The sequence below is a fragment of the Scyliorhinus canicula genome, chromosome 11, assembly GCF_902713615.1.
Source record: "Scyliorhinus canicula chromosome 11, sScyCan1.1, whole genome shotgun sequence".
Classification (NCBI taxonomy): Eukaryota; Metazoa; Chordata; class Chondrichthyes; order Carcharhiniformes; family Scyliorhinidae; genus Scyliorhinus; species Scyliorhinus canicula.
In genome coordinates this window covers 107,110,501-107,134,932 of record NC_052156.1, presented here as the reverse complement: position 1 = coordinate 107,134,932, position 24,432 = coordinate 107,110,501, and the positions used below count along the sequence as shown (strand labels likewise).

General features: G+C 47.7%; 1 protein-coding gene across 4 annotated transcripts in view; it reads right to left on the bottom strand.

Moving 5' to 3' along the window:
• The window catches only part of cfap94 (cilia and flagella associated protein 94), a 175,356-nt gene that overhangs the window by 112,468 nt on the left and 38,456 nt on the right, over positions 1-24,432 (bottom strand). For all 4 annotated transcript variants that reach the window (XM_038811017.1, XM_038811013.1, XM_038811015.1 and 1 more), the window contains 2 exons: positions 17,677-18,043; positions 365-479 (listed from right to left, as the gene is read on the bottom strand). In XM_038811017.1, the coding sequence (XP_038666945.1) occupies positions 365-479; positions 17,677-18,043 (482 nt within the window). The remainder of the gene's footprint in view (positions 1-364; positions 480-17,676; positions 18,044-24,432) is intronic.

Below are 24,432 nucleotides of genomic sequence, written 5' to 3'. Positions count from 1 at the left end.
CATTAGCTGCCGGTCATCCTTGTATTCAAACCCCTCCAAGGTCTTACTCCCCCCCTCTCATAAACATCACTCTCATTTCTATTTCTTCAGAAAACCGCAGTTCCTTGGAATTATGGCCATGTTTTTGGCACTTCCAATTCACGAATGGAAAACGCAGTTTCATTGGTCCACCTTGATTTCCTCCTTTCACAACAAAACAACTATCATTCTTAGTCTTGAATATTTTAATTAACAATTTCATCCCCTCCCCAACCATAGCATTTTGGGGGAACCGCATCCTATTTTGATTTTCTAAACGTTCCAAAAAAATTGGATTCAATCATTTCTTAAGACTGCAAGAAAATTGACATGAATTATTTCCTACCTTGAATGGTATCGATACTCAGTAACTTCTTATCTAAATCTTCGCTGATTGCCTCCTTGCTTGATGTTATGCTTTTCATTTCTGCTTCATCTTTGGAACTGGTGCTGGCTGTGCTCTATAAAATTGCAGTGAAATGGTTATATTTTAGAAAGGATATTGACAATAACAACACTACAGTTGCATATATTTATTACAATATTGTCATGATAGGACATTGTGCATTGGATTGATTACAACATAGCCTTATCATAGGAACTATAAACCAGGAGAAAGCGATCTTCATGGTTGAGAACATGCAAAACTCTTCTGTCCATGTCTTAATCTACATTATGTCCCATTCACCTATCACCCCTGTGTTCATTGACCGACGTTGACTCCTGGTCAAGCAACATCTTTATTTTCAAATTTGTTGAGAGAGTGTGAAGGATGGAGGAGAGAGGATGAGAGGTCGGGGAACAGTGTGTGGGGGGGGCGAGGAGAGTGTAGGGCAGGAGGAGAAAATGTGGGGCTGCGGAGGAGGACAGTATGGGGGGCAGGGGAGAGAGTGTGAGAGGGCTGGGGGAGAGTGTGAGGGAGCAGGGGGAGTGAGGGGGACTGGGGGAGGGAGAATATGAGGGGATGGTAAGAGGGTGTTGTAGCCACCTAAAATGGATGCTGAGCTACAAAAATAGGCCAAGCGCTAAGACTGCTGGGAAACAGACAGTTTAGCCAGAACAGCAGTCTGCAAAGAGCATTTTGCATTCTGCAGCAGCAGAAACCAGTTTGGGCTCAGGTGAGAAGACCTTAGCTAGGTGCAAATGGCAAAACGCTTTGCATGCTAATGAGGCAATCAGACCTGAACACCCACACAATAGATACATTTGATTCTGAATGGACACATTTTAATCAAGGCCCAGACATCGAGGCACCAGAAACCTCCAAACAAAAGGGCATAAGAAACGCCCCCTCCATCACGGAGACCCCCTCGCATTGGGGAATTAAAACAGTATCGATAAGGAATTGACCCAATAGGTAGAGCCCGCCCAAGAAGAGGGAAGGACAATGGAACCCCTATAAAAGATAGGGACCTCGTGTTGTCCGGTCTGTTTTTCCGTGCTCCGGCTCTGACCACGACTTTGAAGATCCACTCTGACTCCAGCCGTTGAGCACCAGCCGCCGAACCGTAAGTGCCAGTACGACGCTCGCTACGCGAACTAAGCCCGCTAGAACCCCCAGTGACCAGAACGCTTGCTGAAGGTTGCAGCCCAAGACCAGGACGAAGGCCTCGCTCCCTGACCTTGCCTGTTCCTGTTAGATAAGTATTCTGATTACTTTAGTTTAGTCATAGCTTAGTCTCTTAGTGTGTGCATGAGTATTTATTATAACTGTATAATAAATATTATCGTTTGGACCTTACTAATCGGTGTATCGTCTTTATTACTTTGAACTTGACCTTGGAATACTCGTGACGTTGTCTATACGGCAACTGGCGACTCCTAAAGCTGAATAAATACATAAGACAGAGCCTAGTGGTGTTAAGCACTTGGAAGTTAATACACCCCAATAAACGCGTTTTGCGCCCATAGTAAAACGTGCAACATTTAGTGGCGACTTCCTGACGGGACACGGTTGTAAGTGGAAACCCCACACCGTCCAGGACCCTGAAATTTGAATTGGAACTCCAAATTACAGAGAAAGTAAGAAAGTAAAGAAAATCATGAGTATTCAAGGTGTTCAAACTAATAAGCGTAATTCGGAAGTGTGTTTAGTGCATGCGTACTAACAGGGCTGTAAGGTAAAACTGAAAGCATTTTGTTGCGACAAACTTTCGGCAGTTTTTGAACGGAACATAGCGTAAGCCGTACCCGTTTCTTGAAACACAACCCCAGCAACCCCCTGTTCCAAATTAACTAAAAGAGAGTCAGAGAAAATGGCCATGCAGGCAATGGAACGTCTGATGGATCCAGAAAAGTTTGTGGTCGCAGCGACCAGCAACAGTAGCAGGGTAGGCCAGTGTCCCACGTGGGAGCTGGAACTCCGCAAATATTTACAAGGAAAGGGATGGCCCCTTTGGAAAGAGTTTTGTTTGAATGAGGAGACAGGTCCCGGAAGTATAGGACATACTTGGTGGGAGAACCTCTCTCAAATTCACAAAAAGAACCTCAGTAAAGCACGCAAGCCGATGGCGATTGTGTCCTGTTTGGTACAATTGCGAGGCACAGAGGAGGTCGTCAGGACGCTCCGGGCAGAATTAGAAGAAAGGAACCGCATGAGTAAGGTCGATGTCAGGGACATTGAGAAGGAAAATCTGGATCTAAGAGGGAAGTTGGTAGAGAAAGGTAGAGAGGTGGATGATGCCAAGAGGGCACATCAGTCTTGTCTAGCCCATCTCAGCAGTTCCCAGACCCAGTACGAAAAGGCTTATCAGGACGTGCAACGTGCCGTTCTGATAAGAGAGGAATCAGAGAAGCAGGTGGAGGCATTGCAGAGGCAATGCTCTGATCTCAAAGCAGCTTTGAGAGCACTCCATGCTGCAACCACAGAGCAAAGGCACAGTACTGTGGATCACGCGAAATGCAGGAAACAGATTGCAGAGCTGCAATCGCTGCTTTCGGTGCAAAATGCCGAATCGACCAGTTAGATGGAGAAAATGCCCCAGATTGGCAAGAATTAAGTGAAACAGCGCAGCGATATGTTCAGGGAACATGTGCGCCAACAGCGCAACAGAAAAGGCAGGCACCCCCACCCCCCACAGATCAGATCATAACCGCACCCATGAATCCCGTAACCACGCAGAGAAAAGCTATAGCAGAAGGCGCACCAGATATAACATACACCACCCCCTTAACTGTAACCCAGCTCAGGGACGCATGTGAGAAGATCACTCCGTTCCTCCCCACCGCAGACCCCCACCAGTTCTTTGCTAAAGTAAAACAGCAGGCTACCATGTACGGCCTGGATGAGAGAGAGCAGGTTAAGCTCACAGTTCTGAGCTTAGACCAGTCTGTAGTAGCAGCCCTCCCCGACCCACAGAACGTGGCAGGAGGCACCCTAGAAGAGATGCACACCTCCATTTTAGATGCCATCGGGTATAATCGAGGTGACCCAGTGGAAGGACTGAATAAGTGCAGGCAGAAAAGATCCGAACACCCCACAGCATTCGCAGGAAGGCTGTGGATTCATTTCAACGCAGTTTTCGGCGAGTTAAACAGAGCGCATTTGAACCAGGATAATATGGTCAAATGGACGCGCACCATTATCTCACACGCAACAGAGGCAGGACAGAGCGCTTGCAACAGTTATGACCCCTCAGAAGAGGCCCATAATGAGAAATGGGTCCTGAAAAGGTTGTCCCGCGCTTGGGAGCAATCAATTCAGGCAAAGAGTAAGGTTCAATCCCCAGAAGAGGCTCAGGCTGCCGCAGATATTCAGGCAGTGAGAGAGCATCAGAAACCCGCATGGGTAAATGAAGGGAAGAACAGCCCGCAACAGAAAGGCCAGGAATGCTATAACTGTGGACAGTTAGGGCATTGGGCAAAAGAATGCAATGCACCCCAGCGATCTCAGAGAGGCCAGCAGACAGGCACTCTGAACCGCAGTAAGGCAAAACCCATCCACAATATAGCAGTACAGTCAGGACCCACCAATGTGGACGAGACGAACTGACGGTGTTCGGGCTCCCCCACTTGGGTCTGTGACACACTATGGGATTCATCAGGGAGACCCGTAGTCACAGCGAGAGTAAAAGGGAAGCCCATAGAGTTACTTTGGGACACAGGAGGCTCCCGCACCACCATTAACTCCACGATCACGGCACACGCAGACACGTGGCCGACCACCTCCACCATTACACTTAGCGGGTTCACCGGACACTCGCAGCAGGGACATATCACAGCACCCGTAGCGATCCAGCTAGGGAACATCTCAACCAAACACCCCGTAGTTTTAGTAAATCTTCCCCGGACAGCAGAACACATCCTGGGGATAGACTTTATGAACGCTCATAGCTTGTCGTTCGACCCAGTGAACCAGTGTGTCTGGCGCATGGCTAGATCAGACAGAGCACCAGCCACCCTCACAGTAGGAGACTACGCTAATCGGATTAGCGCAGTGGGAGAGTACTCATTCGACCTGACTACACTCCACACCGACAGACAAATAAAAGCCCTACTGAACAAACACAGGACAGCATTTGCAAGTCACCGTCATGACTGTGGCAGAATGACTGGACCAGTTCACGTTACCGGACAGGACCCCCGACCACAGAAACAGTATAGATTTTCCCTGGAAGCAGAGGTGGAAATAGAAAAGGTGATAGGAAGCTTATTGGAGCAAGGTGTGCTCAGATCGGTAGCATCGACCAATAATGCCCCTATTTGGCCAGTGAGGAAGCCCGATGGATCATGGCGTCTGACCATCGATTATCGGGAACTCAACAAAGTCACCCCCGCAGTAGCCCCAACGGTAGCTACTAGTCCCGAGACCATGCTCAAGCAGGGACTCAACTCCAAATACTTCACGGTATTGGACATCAGTAACGGATTCTGGTCAATACCATTGGCAAAGTCGTGCCAGTACAAATTTGCCTTCACTTTTAAAACACAGCAGTATACGTGGACATGCCTTCCACAAGGATTCCACAATTCCCCCTCCATTTTCCACCGACAGTTGGCAAGTGGTTTAGAGAAATTCTCCCGCCCCGAATGTCTGGTACAGTATGTAGACGACCTACTACTGCAGACAGACACAAAGGCAGAGCACATTACGCTTCTGGCCGAACTCCTGGAACTGTTGACTTCAATTGGATGTAAAGTTAACCCAAGAAAGGCCCAGATTTTGGAAACTAAAGTGATGTATTTGGGAACAGTCATCACACACGGCAAACGCGAGATCGAATTCAAAAGAATTGATTCGATTGTCAAATTGCCCCTTCCCCAGAATGTATCAGCCCTCCGGTCGTTTTTAGGACTGGTTGGTTATTGTCGGAACCACATCGACGGATTCGCGACAAAAGCAGCCCCACTCTCAGACCTCCTTAAGAAAGGAGCCCCCTGGGAATGGCTTCCGCAGCATACAGGCGCTGTGGAGGAGTTAAAACGAGCCCTTAGCGCAGCACCCGCGCTGCTAGTCCCAGACCAACTTTCCCCCTATGCAATAGAGGTAGCGAGCACAGATCTGACCCTCTCGGCCGTGTTGCTTCAGGAACGGCACGAGCAGCTAAGACCAGTGGCTTATGCCTCCCGACTGTTAGACCCGGTAGAACAAGGATTCTCTGCCTGCGAGAGGCACCTCCTTGCTGTCTTCTGGGCAGTTCAGTACTTCTCATACATCACCGGACTCAACCCCATTACTATTCTGACCGAACACACACCCACACAGCTACTCCTAGACGGTCGACTGAAGGACAGTTCAGTTAGCCAGATTAGGGCAGCTAGATGGACACTACTTTTACAAGGACGGGACATTACAGTAAAACGGACCCGCACACACACATATTTAGCAGACAACCTCCAATACCCAGGACAGCCCCATGACTGTGAAATTGTAGCTCCCCTGCATAACACAGGACCCTTTATAGCAAAAACACCCCCCAGGAAGATAGGGAACCCAAAACAAAGCCCCCAGCCCACAGACACGTGTGGACCACTGAGGATTTATGTAGACGGTTCCTCCACAGTTTTAAATGGTGAGCGTATCACAGGATGCGGCATCTATGTAGAGGACGCGCAGGGTCGCGCTCTCGAAGAAATCGCTCTTAAATTACCAGGTCACTTAGGCGCGCAGGCAGCAGAGCTCGCAGCCATAGCGTATATAGTGGACCACCCCGCTTCTTTCCCCAGCCCAGCAGACATATATTCAGACAGCTTATATGTCTGTAATAGCTTGACAGATTTTCTACCCCTGTGGAGGACACGAGGTTTTGTCTCCGCAGACGGGAAACCCCTTCCATCAGCCCCTCTACTCCAGCATATTTTAGAAAAAGCGAAGGACAGGACCTTCGGCATAATAAAAGTAAGAAGCCACCATAGGTCATCACCCCCTGGGAATGTAAAGGCCGACGCACTGGCTAAGGTAGGTTCCAGGCGAGGACACTTATGGACCCCCCCAGCTAGCGCACCAGCTAGCGCCCCTGTGAGCGCAGTCCAAATCTCACAGACAGATATTAAAGATCTTGTGGCAGCACAGAAGCAGGATAAGGACCTCCGGGAGGTTTTTAAAGGCAACTTTGTGCCAGAGTACGAGAGATTTAAACACGCACTGACCACACATGAGGGTGTGATCATTAAGGAACAATTTTATGTGGTCCCGCAGCAGGACAGGAATGCAATGATTGCTTTATTCCATGATAACCACAGGCATCAGGGAATTGATGCAACAACGAGGCACCTCAGGCAACTCTGTTGGTGGCCTAATCTCAGGACTGATGTCACGCATTACATAGAGAATTGCCTTATTTGTGCTCAGAATAACCCGGAGAGGTATTCTAAGAAAGCACAACTTCGGCATACTCGCCCAGTAAACGGCCCCTGGACAAACCTCCAGATCGATTTTATAGGACCATTGCCCCCTTGCAGGAATGGCTATAAATACGTTCTGGTGGTCATCGACACCTTTACCAAATGGGTAGAGGCATTCCCCTCTAGAACAAATACAGCTAAGACAGCTGCAAAGATCCTGACCCACCACATCTTCACGAGATGGGGTTTACCCCGAAGTATCGATTCGGACCAGGGATCTCACTTTACAGGACGGGTCATGAGGAACGTCCTGACAATATTTGGGATAAAACAAAATTTCCACATTGCGTATCATCCACAGTCCAGCGGGATTGTGGAGCGCATGAATCGGACTCTAAAAACTACCCTTAGAAAAATGGTTCAGGAGAATAACTCCACATGGGATTCAGTGCTCCCATTTGCACTCATGTTCATAAGGAACACTGTTTCCACTTCCACAGGCTACACACCACACACACTCATGACCGGACGCCCTATGAAAGGTACAGAATTCCTTTTAGGACTGGACATGACCAGCCCCGAGGTGACAGCCCTCACACACGAAAAGACGGTTAAAGACTTGGTTGAGACTGTGAGGTCTGCACAGATTGCAGCCGCAGTTCAGCTTGGAAAACGCCGTCAACAACGCACTGCTTGTTTTAATAAGACCGTACACCCCACAGAATTCCAGGTTGGGCAACAGGTAATGTTATCTGTTTACAACCCCAGCAGTTTTTTGGCTCCAAAATATTCCGGTCCCTACTCAATTTCGGATAAAATTAGCCCCTCAGTTTACAGGGTAAAATATCCTAATGGGAAGACCGCGTGGTTCCATATTAACCAGCTTAAAGCATATGGGACACAGTCTAACCATGCTCATCATGTACTGCTAGATGCAGCAGAACACTTCACCCCGCCCACTAGAGACACTTTTCCACCATCCCCCTCACAGACCAGTTCATCAACGGACTCGCCCACGACTCCGCCCACAGACCACGACAGACCACGCCCCGAAACGCCCACAGGCTGCCACAGCAGAGACAGCAGGACAGACACTGACTCTGAGGACAGCGACAGCACACAGCCATACAGCCCACACTGCACCAACTACGACCCCGACTCCAGTGACCCCATGGAAGTCACTTACCTTAAAAACCCAGAACCACCACCCGACCCCGACTACCCCGACAACACACTTGACACAACACTATGGCACAGGGACAATTCATACAGACTTGTCCGAAATGACGAAAGTGACCCCCGGTCACACAATTCGAAAATAGCATGCCTGATCCACACAAGGGTGTGGGATCCGGGAGAGCAGGACGACACGGTGTCTGAATCCCGATACGGCAACCCCTTTGTGACCCTGTTCACAGAGACAGAGGAAAAGTGAGGTGTCCAGATGATGTAAAATAGGAATCGTTTGAGGGAAACGATGTCCTTTCTGATGGAACCTGCACGTATGTTTGTCTTCGTTTTATGTTTGTTTTGTTTCAGGAATGTAAATGGTTCAGCTGGAGGATGGACATCTTCTTTTCAGCTGAAAAGATTGTGACCACCTCACATACACGTTAGCTTGTCCGCCGATACCTTTGAGAACTTCGGTTCCAAAACACCAGTTTGATTGGATATCTTTTCAAAGTTGTAAGACTTGTGACAGCCTTACACACCCAATAGTTTATCTGCAGATACGTCTGAGAACTTCTATGGTGAGCAGCTCACCGTATCGGCTACAATATCTGAAGCCCAGCTCAATTTCCCACAAGGAGCATCTTGGCTCCATTGTTTTTAGGTGCCCCTCTATTCGGCGAATAGAGGCTGCAAGTCACGGTAACCACATTCGTACCCGTTTTACTCCAGGTTACTCAGGCAGTGGACAAACGGCACTGAGGACCCGCCCTGTCTGAGAACCCACTTTGGTCAGCCAAGCTCGGATATGGCACAGCACGCCCTACCCGGGGATCCCATCCAACTCGTACCCGTAGCGGCCCATACGCAACTCATTCGGACGTTTCTTTCAAAATTTTGTTTTCATTTTTCGTTAGGCAGCCCTTCGGCCGCCATCCCACATGCTATTTACATCCAGGAACATTCGGATGGTAAACTAGCAAAGCCTGCGAGACGGCTCGCAGGAGAAGGATTGTTAGGTGTATTCTGGTCTTCAAATTCGCTTTTGAAAAAAAAAATGAGGGGAGTCACAGGGTGTGACTTGCCCAGTCATTTTTAAAGGGTCAATCGGAATATAAAAGACAGATGCACTAACAGGTAAAGATCTTAAACTGTGTATTGACAGATACTGTGCTTGATCCCATAGCTTTCGAAGGAAGAGACAGGGATCGAAGCAAGGATTGTCCATACAGGAGGAAGAAAGAAGGAAACCAAGATAAAGATGATGGAAGCTCACCTATTGTTGTTAACTGTTATATCTGTTTGTGTGGAAACAAGACACGTTTCCCCCACAACCCCCACCGTAAATGTTTCCCTTACAACCACTCCCCAGTGCTCAGCTCTGATCAGTGAGGTTCAGACCTGGTGCACTAAATTTATGACATGGTACTCCATGTCATACGTAATCGAATCACTACTGGTGATTGCGATCCTCGTTATCCTTGTACAGACCCTCAGGTTGAGGAAGTGGAAGAGGAGAGCCTCCCGTTCTTGCCCTTCCGTCTATGGAGTTCGATCTCCGATTTTCCGATTTCATCAATCCCCTCTGCCCCATGATGAATAAAGAACTGTGTAATGAATAAAAAAATTCGACCCTGTATTGTATTGTCCTATACTCGACTGCCGAGTTAGGAAATGTGATGTTGTGGTGTGAATGGTTAAGGTTTTAGAGTGTGAGAAAATGTTTAAGTAAGTTAAGGATAATTGTGATAGGTAGAGGTTCCCAGTTTATGGTAATGCATGTCCCCTTTGACATAGCGCCAAGTAGAGATGTTAGGTAAAAATTTTTCTTCCCAAAGTTTAAGATAGAGTAGCCCAGGAACTGGCAAGAGGTCAGGGGACACAAAGAAGGCAACCCAGATGCACTCAAGGCGACGTACATTGTGATCCTTCACAATATTTTGATTGTGAGGATCACAAGGAGGGAATGTAGCCACCTAAAATGGATGCTGAGCTACAAAAATAGGCCAAGCGCTAAGACTGCTGGGAAACAGACAGTTTAGCCAGAACAGCAGTCTGCAAAGAGCATTTTGCATTCTGCAGCAGCAGAAACCAGTTTGGGCTCAGGTGAGAAGACCTTAGCTAGGTGCAAATGGCAAAACGCTTTGCATGCTAATGAGGCAATCAGACCTGAACACCCACACAATAGATACATTTGATTCTGAATGGACACATTTTAATCAAGGCCCAGACATCGAGGCACCAGAAACCTCCAAACAAAAGGGCATAAGAAACGCCCCCTCCATCACGGAGACCCCCTCGCATTGGGGAATTAAAACAGTATCGATAAGGAATTGACCCAATAGGTAGAGCCCGCCCAAGAAGAGGGAAGGACAATGGAACCCCTATAAAAGATAGGGACCTCGTGTTGTCCGGTCTGTTTTTCCGTGCTCCGGCTCTGACCACGACTTTGAAGATCCACTCTGACTCCAGCCGTTGAGCACCAGCCGCCGAATCGTAAGTGCCAGTACAACGCTCGCTACGCGAACTAAGCCCGCTAGAACCCCCAGTGACCAGAACGCTTGCTGAAGGTTGCAGCCCAAGACCAGGACGAAGGCCTCGCTCCCTGACCTTGCCTGTTCCTGTTAGATAAGTATTCTGATTACTTTAGTTTAGTCATAGCTTAGTCTCTTAGTGTGTGCATGAGTATTTATTATAACTGTATAATAAATATTATCGTTTGGACCTTACTAATCGGTGTATCGTCTTTATTACTTTGAACTTGACCTTGGAATACTCGTGACGTTGTCTATACGGCAACTGGCGACTCCTAAAGCTGAATAAATACATAAGACAGAGCCTAGTGGTGTTAAGCACTTGGAAGTTAATACACCCCAATAAACGCGTTTTGCGCCCATAGTAAAACGTGCAACAGTGTGAAGGGGCAGGAAAGAAAGAGTATGAGAGGGTGCAGGAGAGTGTTTGAGAAGGCGGAGGGAAAGAGAGTGAGAGGGCAGAGGAGAGGAGTATGAGGAGACGATGGGAGAGAGTGTGAGGAGGCATGGAGAGAGAGTGGGAAAGGGCAGGGGAGAGCGTGTGAGGAGGCGGTGGGAGAGGGAATGTGAGGGGGCATGGAGAGAGAGAGTGGGAGAGGGCAGGGGAGAGTGTGAGGGGGCAGGGGAGAGAGAATTTGAGGGGATGGGGAGAGAGTGTGGAAGCAGGGAGAGATAGAATGTGAGTGTGAATCTGCTCTCAACCTTCTCTCCTCCAAGGAGATCAGCCCTAGCTTCATCAATCTATCCGCATAGTTTCTCATGCTTGGAACCATTTTTGTAAAGCTTTTCTGCAATCTTTCTAAAATCTTCACATCCTTCCCGTTGAGGCTGAACCAGTGTGTTATGAAGGTTAATAATTTACTTGCTTTTGAATTCTGTCCTCAATTTATAAAACCTAGGATTCAATATATTAACTGATTTCTCAATCCACCCCACCACCTTTAATGATTAATGCACATACAGCCAGGTCCCTCTGCTTCTGCATTTCCTTTAGGATGGTATCATTTATTTTATGACTCCTCTCCTTGTACTTCTGACAAAAATGTATCACTTCACACTTGTCTACATTATATTTCATCCGCCACGTCTTTTTAAAAATCTTTTTATTGGCATTTTTGACATTATGTACATTGATGTTTGTGTTTATTTACTGCACAGTGTAATGAAAAAAGGCTTTGTCTTACGTTACTTCATTTACAGGTTGCTGCCGTCTAGTTCGGCGTGACCTCCCCGCCCCCCCCCGCGCACACCCCCCAGCCCCCATTTCCCTAACCCCACCACTCGCCTTGCTATCCTCCCTGGTCAATCATGGGGTGCGCTCCCCCTTCTCCTTGCTCCCCCCTTCCCTCCCCCTTTCTCTTCTCCCTTTGTCGGCTTTAGCAGTGGTGATTTTTTTTGTGGATGAGTGGGTTGCCCCCCCCACTTCCCCACATGTTGTCCCTCTTTGTCCGTCTCAGAATCTCTGCCTCTTCCACCCCCCCCCCTTCCCCACATGTTGTCCCTCTTTGTCCGTCTCAGAATATCTGCCTCTTCCCCCCCCCCCTTCCCCACATGTTGTCCCTCTTTGTCCGTCTCAGAATCTCCTCTTCCCCCCCCACAAATCGCCTCCCCCCCCCCCCCCCCCCCCCCCCCACATGTTGTCCCTCTTTGTCCATCTCAGAATCTCTGCTTCTTAACCCCCCCCCCCCCCCGCCCCCCCGGGTTGTGCGTCCCTGGCATTCTTTCTTGTCTTTTGTTTTTTCCCTCTCTAATCCTTCCAGTTCCCCCTCTACCTGCTGTTGCTGGCCTCAAACAGGTTCTGGAACAGACCGACAAATTGCCCCCATGCAGAAAGAAAGCCTTCCTCCGGCCCCCGGATGGCATATTTGATCTTCTCCAGGTAGAGAAATTCTTACGTTCATCAGCCGCCTGTAAGTTATGGCAACTCTCCATCCGTGCCAGTTAGGGCAACATTGCTACAGAAATGGCAAGACTTACAGGCATTTTAAAATAAGAAAACTTTCCTGCAAAAAGTCTGCAACAAAATGGCTGGAAGCAGCCAGGCAGAGAAATACAACTCACAAGATCACCCCAGAGAAGAACAAAGCGGGACAATGGGCCAGGGCAGAGCCAACAGAAAAATTATGCCAGGTATGTTGATGGCTCAAAGTGAGCTGAGGAAGACAATGACTATGGAAATGAGTTTCTGCCCAAACCAGACAGAAACCTATTCCACTAATGGCAAACTAATTCAAACTGTCCCAGTATCTCTGAGGAGCCATTTGCGAGCCATCAGGCAAGCTCCTGAGACGTCATCAACTATTGTGAAGAAACTGATCAGGTTAACTTCTTCCTGAGGGTAATTAGCGTGCCCTTTGTCTTTGAAATAGATCAGTGGGAGGAGTCAGCTGGCTCCATTGAAACATGTGCGCTTTAAAGATACAGGACACAGACAAGTGAAAAGCGATCTTGGGTTTGTTACTCAGAATTTCCGATTGAGAAGTTTTGCACAGAAGTTTGGGCTGGAGGAGATTTGAAAACCAAGTAGAAGAAACTCTTAAAAACCTACAAAGCGACCACCACAAGGTAGAACTACGGATTCAACAGGAGAAGCAAGTCTCCACGAACCAGGTGCAGAGACAGACATAACGAACTGGGACCCAAGAAGCCAAAGGGGAACTGAAGATTTTGTGTGTTTTTAAACAGACCCATTCAGCTAGGAAGTGATGAGTATATTTTGTCAGCTTACAGAAACCCCCAATTAGGCTAGGCTTGTTGAGGAGGGGTGGTAAGAGACGGTATATATAACCTCCTGTAAAACATTGCTCAAACTTTTTAAAGGAAGGATTTTTCGTTGTGCCGTTAGTCCTAGTTCTCATAGACATAATTGCAAGTGTGTGTGTGTAGATTTCAATTTGGGTTGTGGATTTCATAAACTACGTGTCCTTTTTCTTCAATAAATTACTTGATTTCAATTCGCCTTGGTTGTGGTCTCGCCTGTTCTCTTATCGCTCACCCTAGCCAAGTCACACTCAAATGCCAGGACATAATTCCACAGTCGAGAATCTTTGAGGGGGTTTGGGCGCCTTGAAACGCTCACCCAGGAGGAACCAGCTGGTTAGGGATAAACAGGGATTCCTCCTTCTCTCTCTCTTGTGAAGCAGCCCTAGCGAGGCACTTAAACGGTGGTAGTTTTCGCCACCGACAAGAGAGAGTCACACAGGTGTAGGTGGCGGTCAGGATAGCTGGTGCTTGCTCACTCTCCCTTGCAAAGTGGTCCCAGTGTGATGCTTCTGGGTCTTTGATTTCAAAGATTCTCGACTGTGGAATTATGTAGGGCAGCACGGTACCATAGTGGTTAGCATAAATGCTTCACAGCTCCAGGGTCCCAGGTTCGATTCCCGGCTGGGTCACTGTCTGTGCGGAGTCTGCACGTCCTCCCCGTGTGTGCGTGGGTTTCCTCCGGGTGCTCCGGTTTCCTCCCACAGTCCAAAGATGTGCGGGTTAGGTGGATTGGCCATGCTAAATTGCCCGTAGTGTCCTAAAAAGTAAGGTTAAAGGGGAAGGGGGGGGGGGGGTTGTTGGGTTACGGGTATAGGGTGGATACGTGGGTTTGAGTAGGGTGATCATGGCTCGGCACAACATCGAGGGCCCAAGGGCCTGTTCTGTGCTGTACTGTTCTATGTTCTATAAAGCCTGCAGGGGAGAGACACCCACAGCTATCTGTGACACCCAATTCCAGCCTGTTGTGGGATAAAAAGAACACCCTTCTACACGCCTGATGTTCGCAGTGAGTTGCATACCCTTGACAAAGTCCTTTTGGCCTTCAGCGATCACCTCCGGTACGGCGTTCTCCAGCCTTTTGGCCAGGACCTTTGCAAATATTTTTGCATCCACATTCAGCAGCGAAATGGGTCTACATGATTCACATTCCATCGGGTCTTTGTCGTTTTTGGGTAACAATGAGATTGTGGCCTGCGTTAGCGTATGAGGTTAAGCGCCCCTTGCCAGCAAGTCTGCGAACATATCACTTAGATGTGGGCCTTCAGTGCCTCCCAGAACGTGGAAGGTGAGACTTCCCTATTACGGCTGTAGTCGCCTATGGCCTGCGATGTTTTCTGGCAGAAGGCCTTGTCGGCCAGGAGGTCCGTGTCCAGCCTCCATGTGGGGCACAGCCGTCTCCAACCTCACATCCACGTAGTGTGGTCGGAGATGACTATCGTGGAGTACTCCACTCCTGTAATTCCTGGAAGCACCGATTTCCCCACTATAAGAGGTCGATACGGGTATATACTTTGTGCACTTGCGAAAACAATGAGAATTATTGTTTTCCTCGGTGCAGGAACCTCCATGGGTCTACTGCCCCCATCTGCTCCATATATGCCCTCAATTCCTTAGCCATGCCTGTCTTTTTCCCTGTTCTCGGGCTCGATCAGGCAGCACGGTAGCACAGTGGTTAGCACAATTGATTCACAGTTCCAGGGTCCCAGGTTCGATTCTGTCTTGGGTGACTGTCTGTGCGGAGTCTGCACGTTCACCCCGTGTCTGCGTGGGTTTCGTCCGGGTGCTCATTTCCTCCTACAGTCCAAAGATGTTCAGGTTAGGTGGATTGGCCATGATAAATTGCCCTTAGTGTCCAAAAGGGTTGGGTGGGATTACTGGGTTACGGGGATAGGTTGGAGGCGTGGCCTTAAGTGGGTACTCTTTTCAAGGGCCGATGCACACTCGATGGGCTGAATGACAGTCCTTCTGTAATGTAAATTCTATGATTCTACAATTCTATGATTCTACTCTATGATCAGTCAGTGAGTGGGTCCTGTACGCAGTTAAAGTTAAAGTCGCCCCCCCCATAATCAGTCGGTAAGTGTCAATGTCGGGGACTTTCGCCATTGTCTTTTTTATAACGTCTGTGTCGTCCCAGTTGGGAGCGTACACATTTACCAGTACTAACGGTGCCCCCTACCAGGACACCGCTGACCATGCCGTACCATCCCCCTGCACTCCAAGGTCTCCCTTTGTTTAGGGACCCTCCAAAGTGGTTGCTTGGGACGCCATCTTGATTCCTCGGCCTGCTCCATGCCTGCTGAGGCCTGTCTCTGTCTCGCTGCGAACCCTTTCCTTTCCATCTCCGTTCCCTTCACGCCCCCTCATCTATTTCCCCTATCCTCGCTTCCTTCTCTCTGTCCTCCTACTTTAGTCCGAGAACAAGGCAGCGCAGTCCCGCACAAACACAGTGTCCATACAGCAGATCTTGGTTCCTTTTCTTCCTCCACCTTTTGTCTTTTCCCCCGCTGCCCTCACCGTTGCCGTGTCTGTTCCTTCTCTAGGCTGTTGGTTTTTACGAACTCCTCGGCCTCCGCCAGGGTGGCTTTCCCTTCATCCGTTCTTTCCCTTCATCCGTTACCCAGAGTCTGGCCGGGAACAACATGCCGAACCTCACCCCGCTCTTATAGATTGCCAATTTTGCCTTATTAAATTTGGCCCTTTTGTTCGTGAGGTCTGCTCCAATGTCCTCATTCTGTTTTCTTCCCATGAGCACAACTTTTTCTGTCGGGCCCATCTAAGGATCTTTTCCCGGTCCTGGTACCAGTGGAGCTTCGCAATGATGGCTCTCGGTTGCTCCCCAGTCTTGGATTTTGGTCGGAGCAACCCATGTGCTCTGTCGAGTTCTGGAGGTTTTGGGAAACTGTTCCTCCCGACCAAGTTGCCCAGCATTTGGACGATGTAGACCGTTGGATCCCGTCACTCCACCCTCTTTGGCAGCCCTACAGTACGGACATTCTGTCACCTGGACCTGTTTTCCTAGTCCTCTATCTTTCCCCTCAGGTTCCCTTGGGCCGCCACCAACCTCTTCACCTCGATCTCCAGAGCCACGATCTGGTCGGTTGCCGCCCTTTCCAGGTCCAGGATCATCCTTTCCTGGGCTTCCACCTTCTTTCCCAGGCCACCTATTGTGCGCTGGAGGGCGGCCATCTCTTCCGTCACCACCTCTTTCAGTTCCATTTTGATTGCCTCCCTCATGGTAGCCAGTTTTTAGGAATGTCTTCCATCCATCCCCCGGTGTGTTGGAGGGCATTGCTGCCTGTTCATGTTCCTCTATTCAGGTCGCAGGTCGACCCCTCTCTTGTTTCGCTGGGCCTCCGCCTCGCCTCGTGTGTCCGCTGGTCCATCTGCTCGTTGCCCCTTGCCCCGCTTCTGCCTTCTCGCCAGCCCTTTGAGCTACCGTTTGCCGACATCTTTTGGGTTTTTAGGAGTTTTGGGCCAAGAATTCTGGAAGATTTGCCATTTTGGGTCCATTCAGCACATCAACATCTGCCACATGTCTGCCCACTCCATCAAGTCCATCAACTCTATCACTGTCCTCCTCACAGTTCACAATATTTCCAATACGTGCAATATTTTCAACTTTTGAAATTGTGTCATGTTCACCCAGGTCTAGGTTATAAATATATATTTTTCAAATTTGCTGTATGTTGGCATCGCTGGCTGTGCCAGCATTTATTGCCTATCCCTAATTGCCCTTGAGGGGACTACATTGGGTAAGGATGGCAGATTTCCTTTCCTAAAGGACATTAGTGAACTAGATAGGTTTTTACATCATTCGACAATGGTTTCATTAGAATTTAATTCCAGATTTTTATTGAATTCAAATTCCACCATCTGCCCTGGCAGGATTTGAACCTGAATCCCCAGAGCATTGGATCTCTGGTTTACTAGTCCAGTGACTGGACTCTGGTTTACTAGTCCACTACACCATCACCTCCCCATGAGAATATAAATCAATAAAAGCAATGATCCCTCCATATACCATGCCTGATCAGAAGTAAGCAAAGTTTTCTATAATTAATGTTTTAATCGGATTGAATTAAATAATTAAACCGTTGCACAATTAAATTCTTGCTCTGCTAAAGACGAATGATTCAAAATACCATATGGTCCAAAATAAAATGTCTACTGGCACTAATATTTTTCACTTAAAAAGCAGAACTTTACTGATGTTTGGAGACGCAAATGATTTATATAGGAAAACAACGTGGTTGTAGATATGGAAAGTATATGGCCAACACATTTTCTCAGAGCCCATGCACCTCAAAATTTGGCAGTATGCCACTACACATTTCAGATTTACTGGAAATAATGTTGATTAAACTACTGAGACCTGCTTCTAAGTTGCAAACCAACATCTCTATACCTTTGTTCTTGTTAGTCGAGGAGTCTTTGCTTCTTCATCAACTGACTGCATGGCTTCTAAAGTGTGTTGCTCTTCGGGAACTTTTTGTTCTTCAGGCGCTTTTTGTTCTTCAGGTGCTTTCTGGTCTTCAATAATTTCCTGTTGCTCACCCTCTGCCTGTGGCTCCTCATCTTCATTTAGAGCTGATCCAATTTCAACTGCAGCGGGCTTCATTTTAAAAGCTCTCTGATGGGTATAGAAATTAGGGCTGCGGCAAGATATATGGTCATAATGGGTGTGCAAGATCCGCACAGCAATGTCACTCATAGCCAAGGGTTTAGGGAGTTCAAATTCCACATTGTGATTGACAAATGCATAGCCTTTGAACCTGTGAGAAAATAAAAAAATATTTTAAACAACATCCTATGCTTGGTAACTATGTGCCAGGTTAAAATAGCAATAACTTGCTGGCCAACTAAACTTGAGTAAAAGCTGTGATGCTCAAAAGAGTCCAATATTATCAGGTGCATTTCAGACATGCACTTCATTTGCTGGGTAAGAATAGCCATAGGGCAAAATTTTCCAAAGAGTAAACTATCAGGGTCTGACATGAAAACCGGCGTGTTTCTCTCCAGAAACGCAGTTTTTAATTTTCTGGTACTTAGCGCAAAGAAAATCTGGTGGCGTGGTTTGTACCCTCACGCTGGTGGGGAAGGGGCCTGATAGAGCCAGCAAGTGATTTGCACCAGCGTGGTGTCATGACAACTGGATGGGAGAATAAGGCGTGGGCGGACATTACAGCCTCAAGCCCGGTAAGTATATATTAACAGGTGGTAATGTATGGAAAGCAGGTTCACGCCCTTTCGCCAACACAAATCCCATTATGGCCCTCTTGCAAGATTTAGTGGCCATAATGGGATTTGCGCAAGTGGCAAACAGGCCTCCTGAATCCCACCCATAGTGTCTCAATCAAGGAAACCCTCCCAGTCGTCTTAGATGCTGAATTATGAAAAAATATGAACTGAAGTGGCTAGAAATTGCTTCCACAATAATAACTTACTAAATAATTGCAATATCTCAGTAATGGCCCTCTGGTACTTCTGCAACAGCTAATCAGTCGTTAATCATTATACATATCAATGTCTATCCAGCAATAAATAATGTTGTTCTTCTGTTAAGTACCTCAACAATAATTGGAAATTTCCCAATTTAGCTATTAAACTGTATGTGTCCGTAAGCTCTCGTCATGAGAGTACAGAAGAAACACCTTGTGCGGTGATGGTCTCCATGAATGCAAAGGAGGCATCACAAATGGCAGCATTTCACTGAAAGAGTCAAGATTACTTCGACTACAAGGATCACCCTGCAAGATGCTCAGAATTTCCATTACTTAAAGAAAAATGCAAGGTTTAAAAATTATTGTAAAACACTAACAGTGCAGGGCATGAAAGAAAATAATAGTTGTTAAAATGCTAGGCATACAATTGCTCTACTGAGACAAAGGGGCTCATATTTTTTTAAAATTCTAATTGAGGAGCAATTTAGCGTGGCCAATCCATCCATCCGGCACACCTTTTGGGTTGTGGGAGTGAGACCCCGGGCAGACACGGCAAACTCCGCACGGAGAGTGACCAGAACCGAGATCGAACCCGGGTCTTTGGCGCTGTGAGACGGCAGTGCTTTGGAGTAGCGCCGGAAGTAGGGCGGGAGGGTCCGGGGTTCCATACTCACACCGCAGTCATGGCCCCGGCTCAGGCCTACACTTCCCCAACCATCGCAAGAAGCAGCAGCAGCAGTAGGGGGAAGAGAAGAAGAAGGTAGTGGAGCTGCTGGTTTTTGGCTACGCCTGTAAACAGTTCCGGGAGGATATCAAGGTCCAGTTCCACGAGTAAGGCAAGCACCTCATTCCCTGGATGGGAGGCCCGGCCCTCCTCACCGATAGGTCGGTTTACCCACTCACACACTCTCTATCTCCCCCTCCCCACTCTCGAACACCCCCCCCCCCCCCCATCTCTCTCTTTCTCTCTCTCTCCTGAACATAATACAGTCTGTTTCTCTCTTTTTGGAACAATATAAGCTCTAATATCAGAGGTTAGGCGTGCCAACGTGAGCAAAATGTGAGCTTTGCAAAACAAAAATTGCATTTCTGTGACTCCATTGGGGGAGGGCGGTGGATTCTCATCCTTACCCTTTAAGATCTTTTAGACCTGGGTTCAATTACGCCCTTGGGTGACTGTGGAGTTTATACGTTATCCCCGTGTGTGCGTGGGTTTCCTCCGGGTGCTCCGGTTTCCTCCCACAGTTCAAAGGTGTGCAGGTTAGGTGGATTAGCCATGATAAATTGCCCCTTAATGTCCAGGGATGTATAGGTTAGGTCAAGGGGTTATTGGGATAGGACAAGCAAGTGGATTTGGGTGGAGTGCTCTTTTGAAGGGTCGGTGCAAACTCATTGGGCCGAATGGCCTCCTTCTATGTTGATCTAACCGCTGTGCCACCATGTCACCATAAGAGGGGGTAATTTTTAACCTCAGTGTGTGTGGGAAACTCACTGTACTGGGCAGAATGCTGATGTTACTATCCACTGACTTCAATATAAAGCCAGTGCTGCAACCCGATTCCATCAATTTCCCAACGTTTGGGTTCGGTTACAATTTCCCTTTGAACAACTGTTAGCGAAGGTGCTGAAACTAATGTTTTAGAAGCCAATATGGCAGGACAATGCTAATTAGATTGCAGAGAGTGTTGGACACCACTGCATAATAAATTCACTTGATCACTGTTGGTGTGAACAAATAATTACCTGTTGTATTTGTCCTGAACTCAAACATCTTATTCCTTATGTGACTTTTAGGGTTAAGCAATCTCTACCATTTCATGCTTTGTTTAGTGTCTCTGCTTTAGTTTACTTTGCCTGAATTTATTTTCTCACTCCTCACAACTGCTTATCTGTGAAGAGTCTTATCCACTCCGCTTGCTTGTTTTAATTTAAATGAATATGAATTCCTTTTTTTACAGTAATAGTCGTGCTTTGGTGCAGTCCATTTCTCCTGTATCAATCTGTTTTATCAGTGATGCAGAGGTTCACCTGACATGTTAACCCTCCTCCTCTCTTATCTGATGAATCGCTTATGTATTTCTGTGGTGATATGCTGTATATACAGAAGGGGTTAATGTAAATACACTACAACTAAGTAACCACTAGAGGGAGCACCAGAGGTGCCATGACGTGCAGACATACAGCAAATGGGTCATTACAACAGGACACAACCAATGAGTAATCAGGGTATCCAGAGGTGGCATTACCACAAGGGGGCACTTCACAACCCATATAAAATGATAGGGCACACATGCTCTGCCTCTTTCCACAGACAGACATCTAGAGAGTACATCAGGGTTGATCAACAGCATCACACCCAGCATGTGGCTTCGAGCAGGCTGGTAAAGATAGACTGAGTTACTCCAGCTAGATTAGCAGAGAGTCAAACTCATTTAAGAACTGTGTTAATAGTTCAATAAACACATTGAACTCATTTCATAGTCTGGAGCTTCCTGTGTCAAAGCATACATCAAGGAAGCAGCTTATGCTACACAAAGCAGCATAACACAACAATTTCCAGCATTTTTCATTGTTTTACTACTTCCTTATCAGCATTTTGCTAGACACATTTCAACCATGAGACACAGCATGACCTTTTTAAAACAGTTCAAACAATCATAAGTGTTTTCATCTGTTTTGCAACTGTTTGTGTATTATTCATTTTTATGCTATTATTGCAAATATATTTCAAATCAAGACTTGACATTAAAGATTGCGTACTTAACTCCCAATACTTCCAGCTGCACAGGGGCACCAGACAAGGATGCCCACTGTCCCCGCTGCTGTTCGCACTAGCAATCGAACCGCTAGCAATCGCGCTCAGGGCAGCAAAAAATTGGAGGGGGATCAGAAGGGGAGGCAGAGAGCACAGAGTCTCACTCAATGCAGATGACCTGCTCCTCTGCATCTCGGACCCACAGAGCAGCATGGACGGAATCATTGCGCTCCTGAAAGAGTTTGGAGCCTTCTCGGGCTACAAACTCAACATGAGCAAAAGTGAGATCTTCCCAGTACACCCGCAAGGTGTGGTGGGGGGGGGGGGGGGGGGGGGGGGGGGGGGAGAGAGAGATCAAAAGGAACATACTGCCCAGGTTCCTCTTCCTGTTTAGATCTATTCCGATCTACATCCCCAAGGCCTTTTTCAAAGCGCTGGACAAACTAATCATGGCGTTCGTATTGGGGGGTAAAAATGCTAGGATCCCAAAGAAGGTCCTACAAAAAACAAAATCCAGGGGGGGGCTAGCCCTCCCAAACCTACAAGTCTACCACTGGGCGCCAACAGCCGAGCGAGTAAGGGGATGGATCCAGGAGCCAGAGGCCGAGTGGGTGCGTGCGGAGGATGCCTCCTGCATGGGGACCTCCCTCCGGGCCCTCGCCATGGCAGCACTCCCATCCCCACCCAAAAGACACTCCAGCAGCCCAGTGGTGACAGCCACCCTCCAATCCTGGAACCAACTACGACAGCAATTTGGCCTGACCAAAATGTCGGACAAGGCTCCCATCTGCAACAACCATAGGTTCACACCAGCACTGACTGACGCCACCTTCAAAAGGTGGAGGCAGGACGGAGGGACACTGACAGTCAGGGACCTATACACGGACGGCAGGATCGCAACACTGGACGAACTGACAGAGAAATTTTGGCTAGCCAGGGGGAACGAGCTACGGTATCTGCTGCTCAAAAACTTCTTACGACAGGAGACAAGGACGTACCCACAACCGCCACGACAGACACTACTGGAAGACCTACTGGACGCAAGTATCCTAGATAAAGGGAACTGTAGCGACATGTATGACCGACTGGTAGAAAGGGCCGACACCGTACTGGACGCAACAAGAAAGAAATGGGAGGATGACCTGCTGATTGAGATAGGGTGGGGACTCTGGAGCGAAGCACTGCATAGGGTCAACTCCACCTCCACGTGCGCAAGGCTCAGCCTGACGCAGCTAAAAGTGGTACATAGAGCCCACTTAACAAGAAACCGTATGAGTAAGTTCTTCCCGGAGGTGGAGGACAGATGTGAACGGTGCCAAAGAGGCCCGGCCAACCACGCCCACATGTTCTGGTCTTGCCCCAGACTTGTGGAGTACTGGACAGCCTTCTTCGAGGCTATGTCCAAAGTGGTGGGGGTGAGGGTGGAGCCATGCCCGATAGTGGCGGTCTTCGGGGTTTCAGACCAGCCAGATCTATTCCTGGGGAGGAGGGCGGACGCCCTTGCCTTTGCCTCCCTGATCGCCCGCCGTAGAATCCTGTTTGGCTGGCGGTCAGCAGCACCACCCAGAGCTGCAGACTGGCTGTCCGACCTCTCGGAATCTCTCCAAATGGAGAAAATCAAATTCGCCATCCGAGGGTCAGACAACGGCTTCCACAGAACGTGGGAGCCATTCATGCAATTGTTCCGGGACCTCTTTGTGGCCAACGAACAAGAGGAAGAATAGTCGGGTGGCCAAGAATCAGGGGAACATGGACGGGAATCGGGGGAAGGTAGCGGGGGGGGCTACGGGTTCATTATGGGGGTTTGTTCTCATGGTTTTATGCTTATTTCTTTTTCTTGTTAATTTATTGTTTTTGTATTGGAGGGGAGGGGTTACTGTTTTTCTCTGTTGTGATAAAATTTGTTGTTGAAAACTTGAATAAAATTATTCCAAAAAAAAAGGAAGGACAAAGCCGCAAGCGACAGTCTGATGGCAAGCTGAAGGAAACAAGCTAAGGCCCAAAACCAAATTGTAAATAAATGCCTATAAACATGTGCCTCGGCCATATTGGGGAATGTAAAATAGGTATGCCGGTTAAAGGGGGTGGCCATAGTTGTTATTATGAAGATGCTTGCTTGTAAATATACATGTTAATTTTTGCGTGTTTTTTTAATAATAATTTGTAATTTATTGGATATAAAATATGAAAACTCAATAAAAAACATTTCCCAAAAAAAAAAGATTGCGTACTTATCTCGGGAATTAAATTTATTTTTTAGGCAAGTCAGTACTGCCATATTTACCTGATCAGGAACTCTTTACTTAATTTGTGGTCTGAATGTAATACTGTATGACCATTCAAAATTTGCGTCGTAACAAGTTAATTGTATCAGACCCCACAATCATTTACTCAGCTCAAGCTTCTGCATCAGATAAAAATTGATGCTGGAATTTGAAAACAAGCATTAGCGCACGAACTACCATATTTCTGTGGTCGGTATAAAAATCATCAACCGCCACATTGAATCATAGAATTTATAGTGCAGAATGAGGCCATTCGGCCCTTCGAGTCTGTCCTGGCCTTAGAAAGAGCACCCCAATTAAGGCCATGCCTACATCCCATCCCCGTAACCCAGTAATCCCAACTATCCTTTTGGACACGAAGGGGAAATTTAGCTTAGCCAATCCACCTAACCTGCACATCTTTGGACTGGGGAGGAAACCGGAGCACCCGGAGGAAACCCACGCAGACACGGGGAAAAAGTGCAAACTCCACACAGACAGTCACCTGAGGCTGGAATTGAACCTTGGACCCTGGAGCTGTGAGGCAGGAGTACTAATCACTGTGCCACCGTGCGGCTACAATAGTTTTTCATCAACAATCCTAAGTTTCAACGAAAAAGAACTTCATGTTCACCAACAATCTGCATACCTGACTTCCAGTGGTGGCCGTGGTGTGAGTGGTCACATACAGGGCAGCTCCT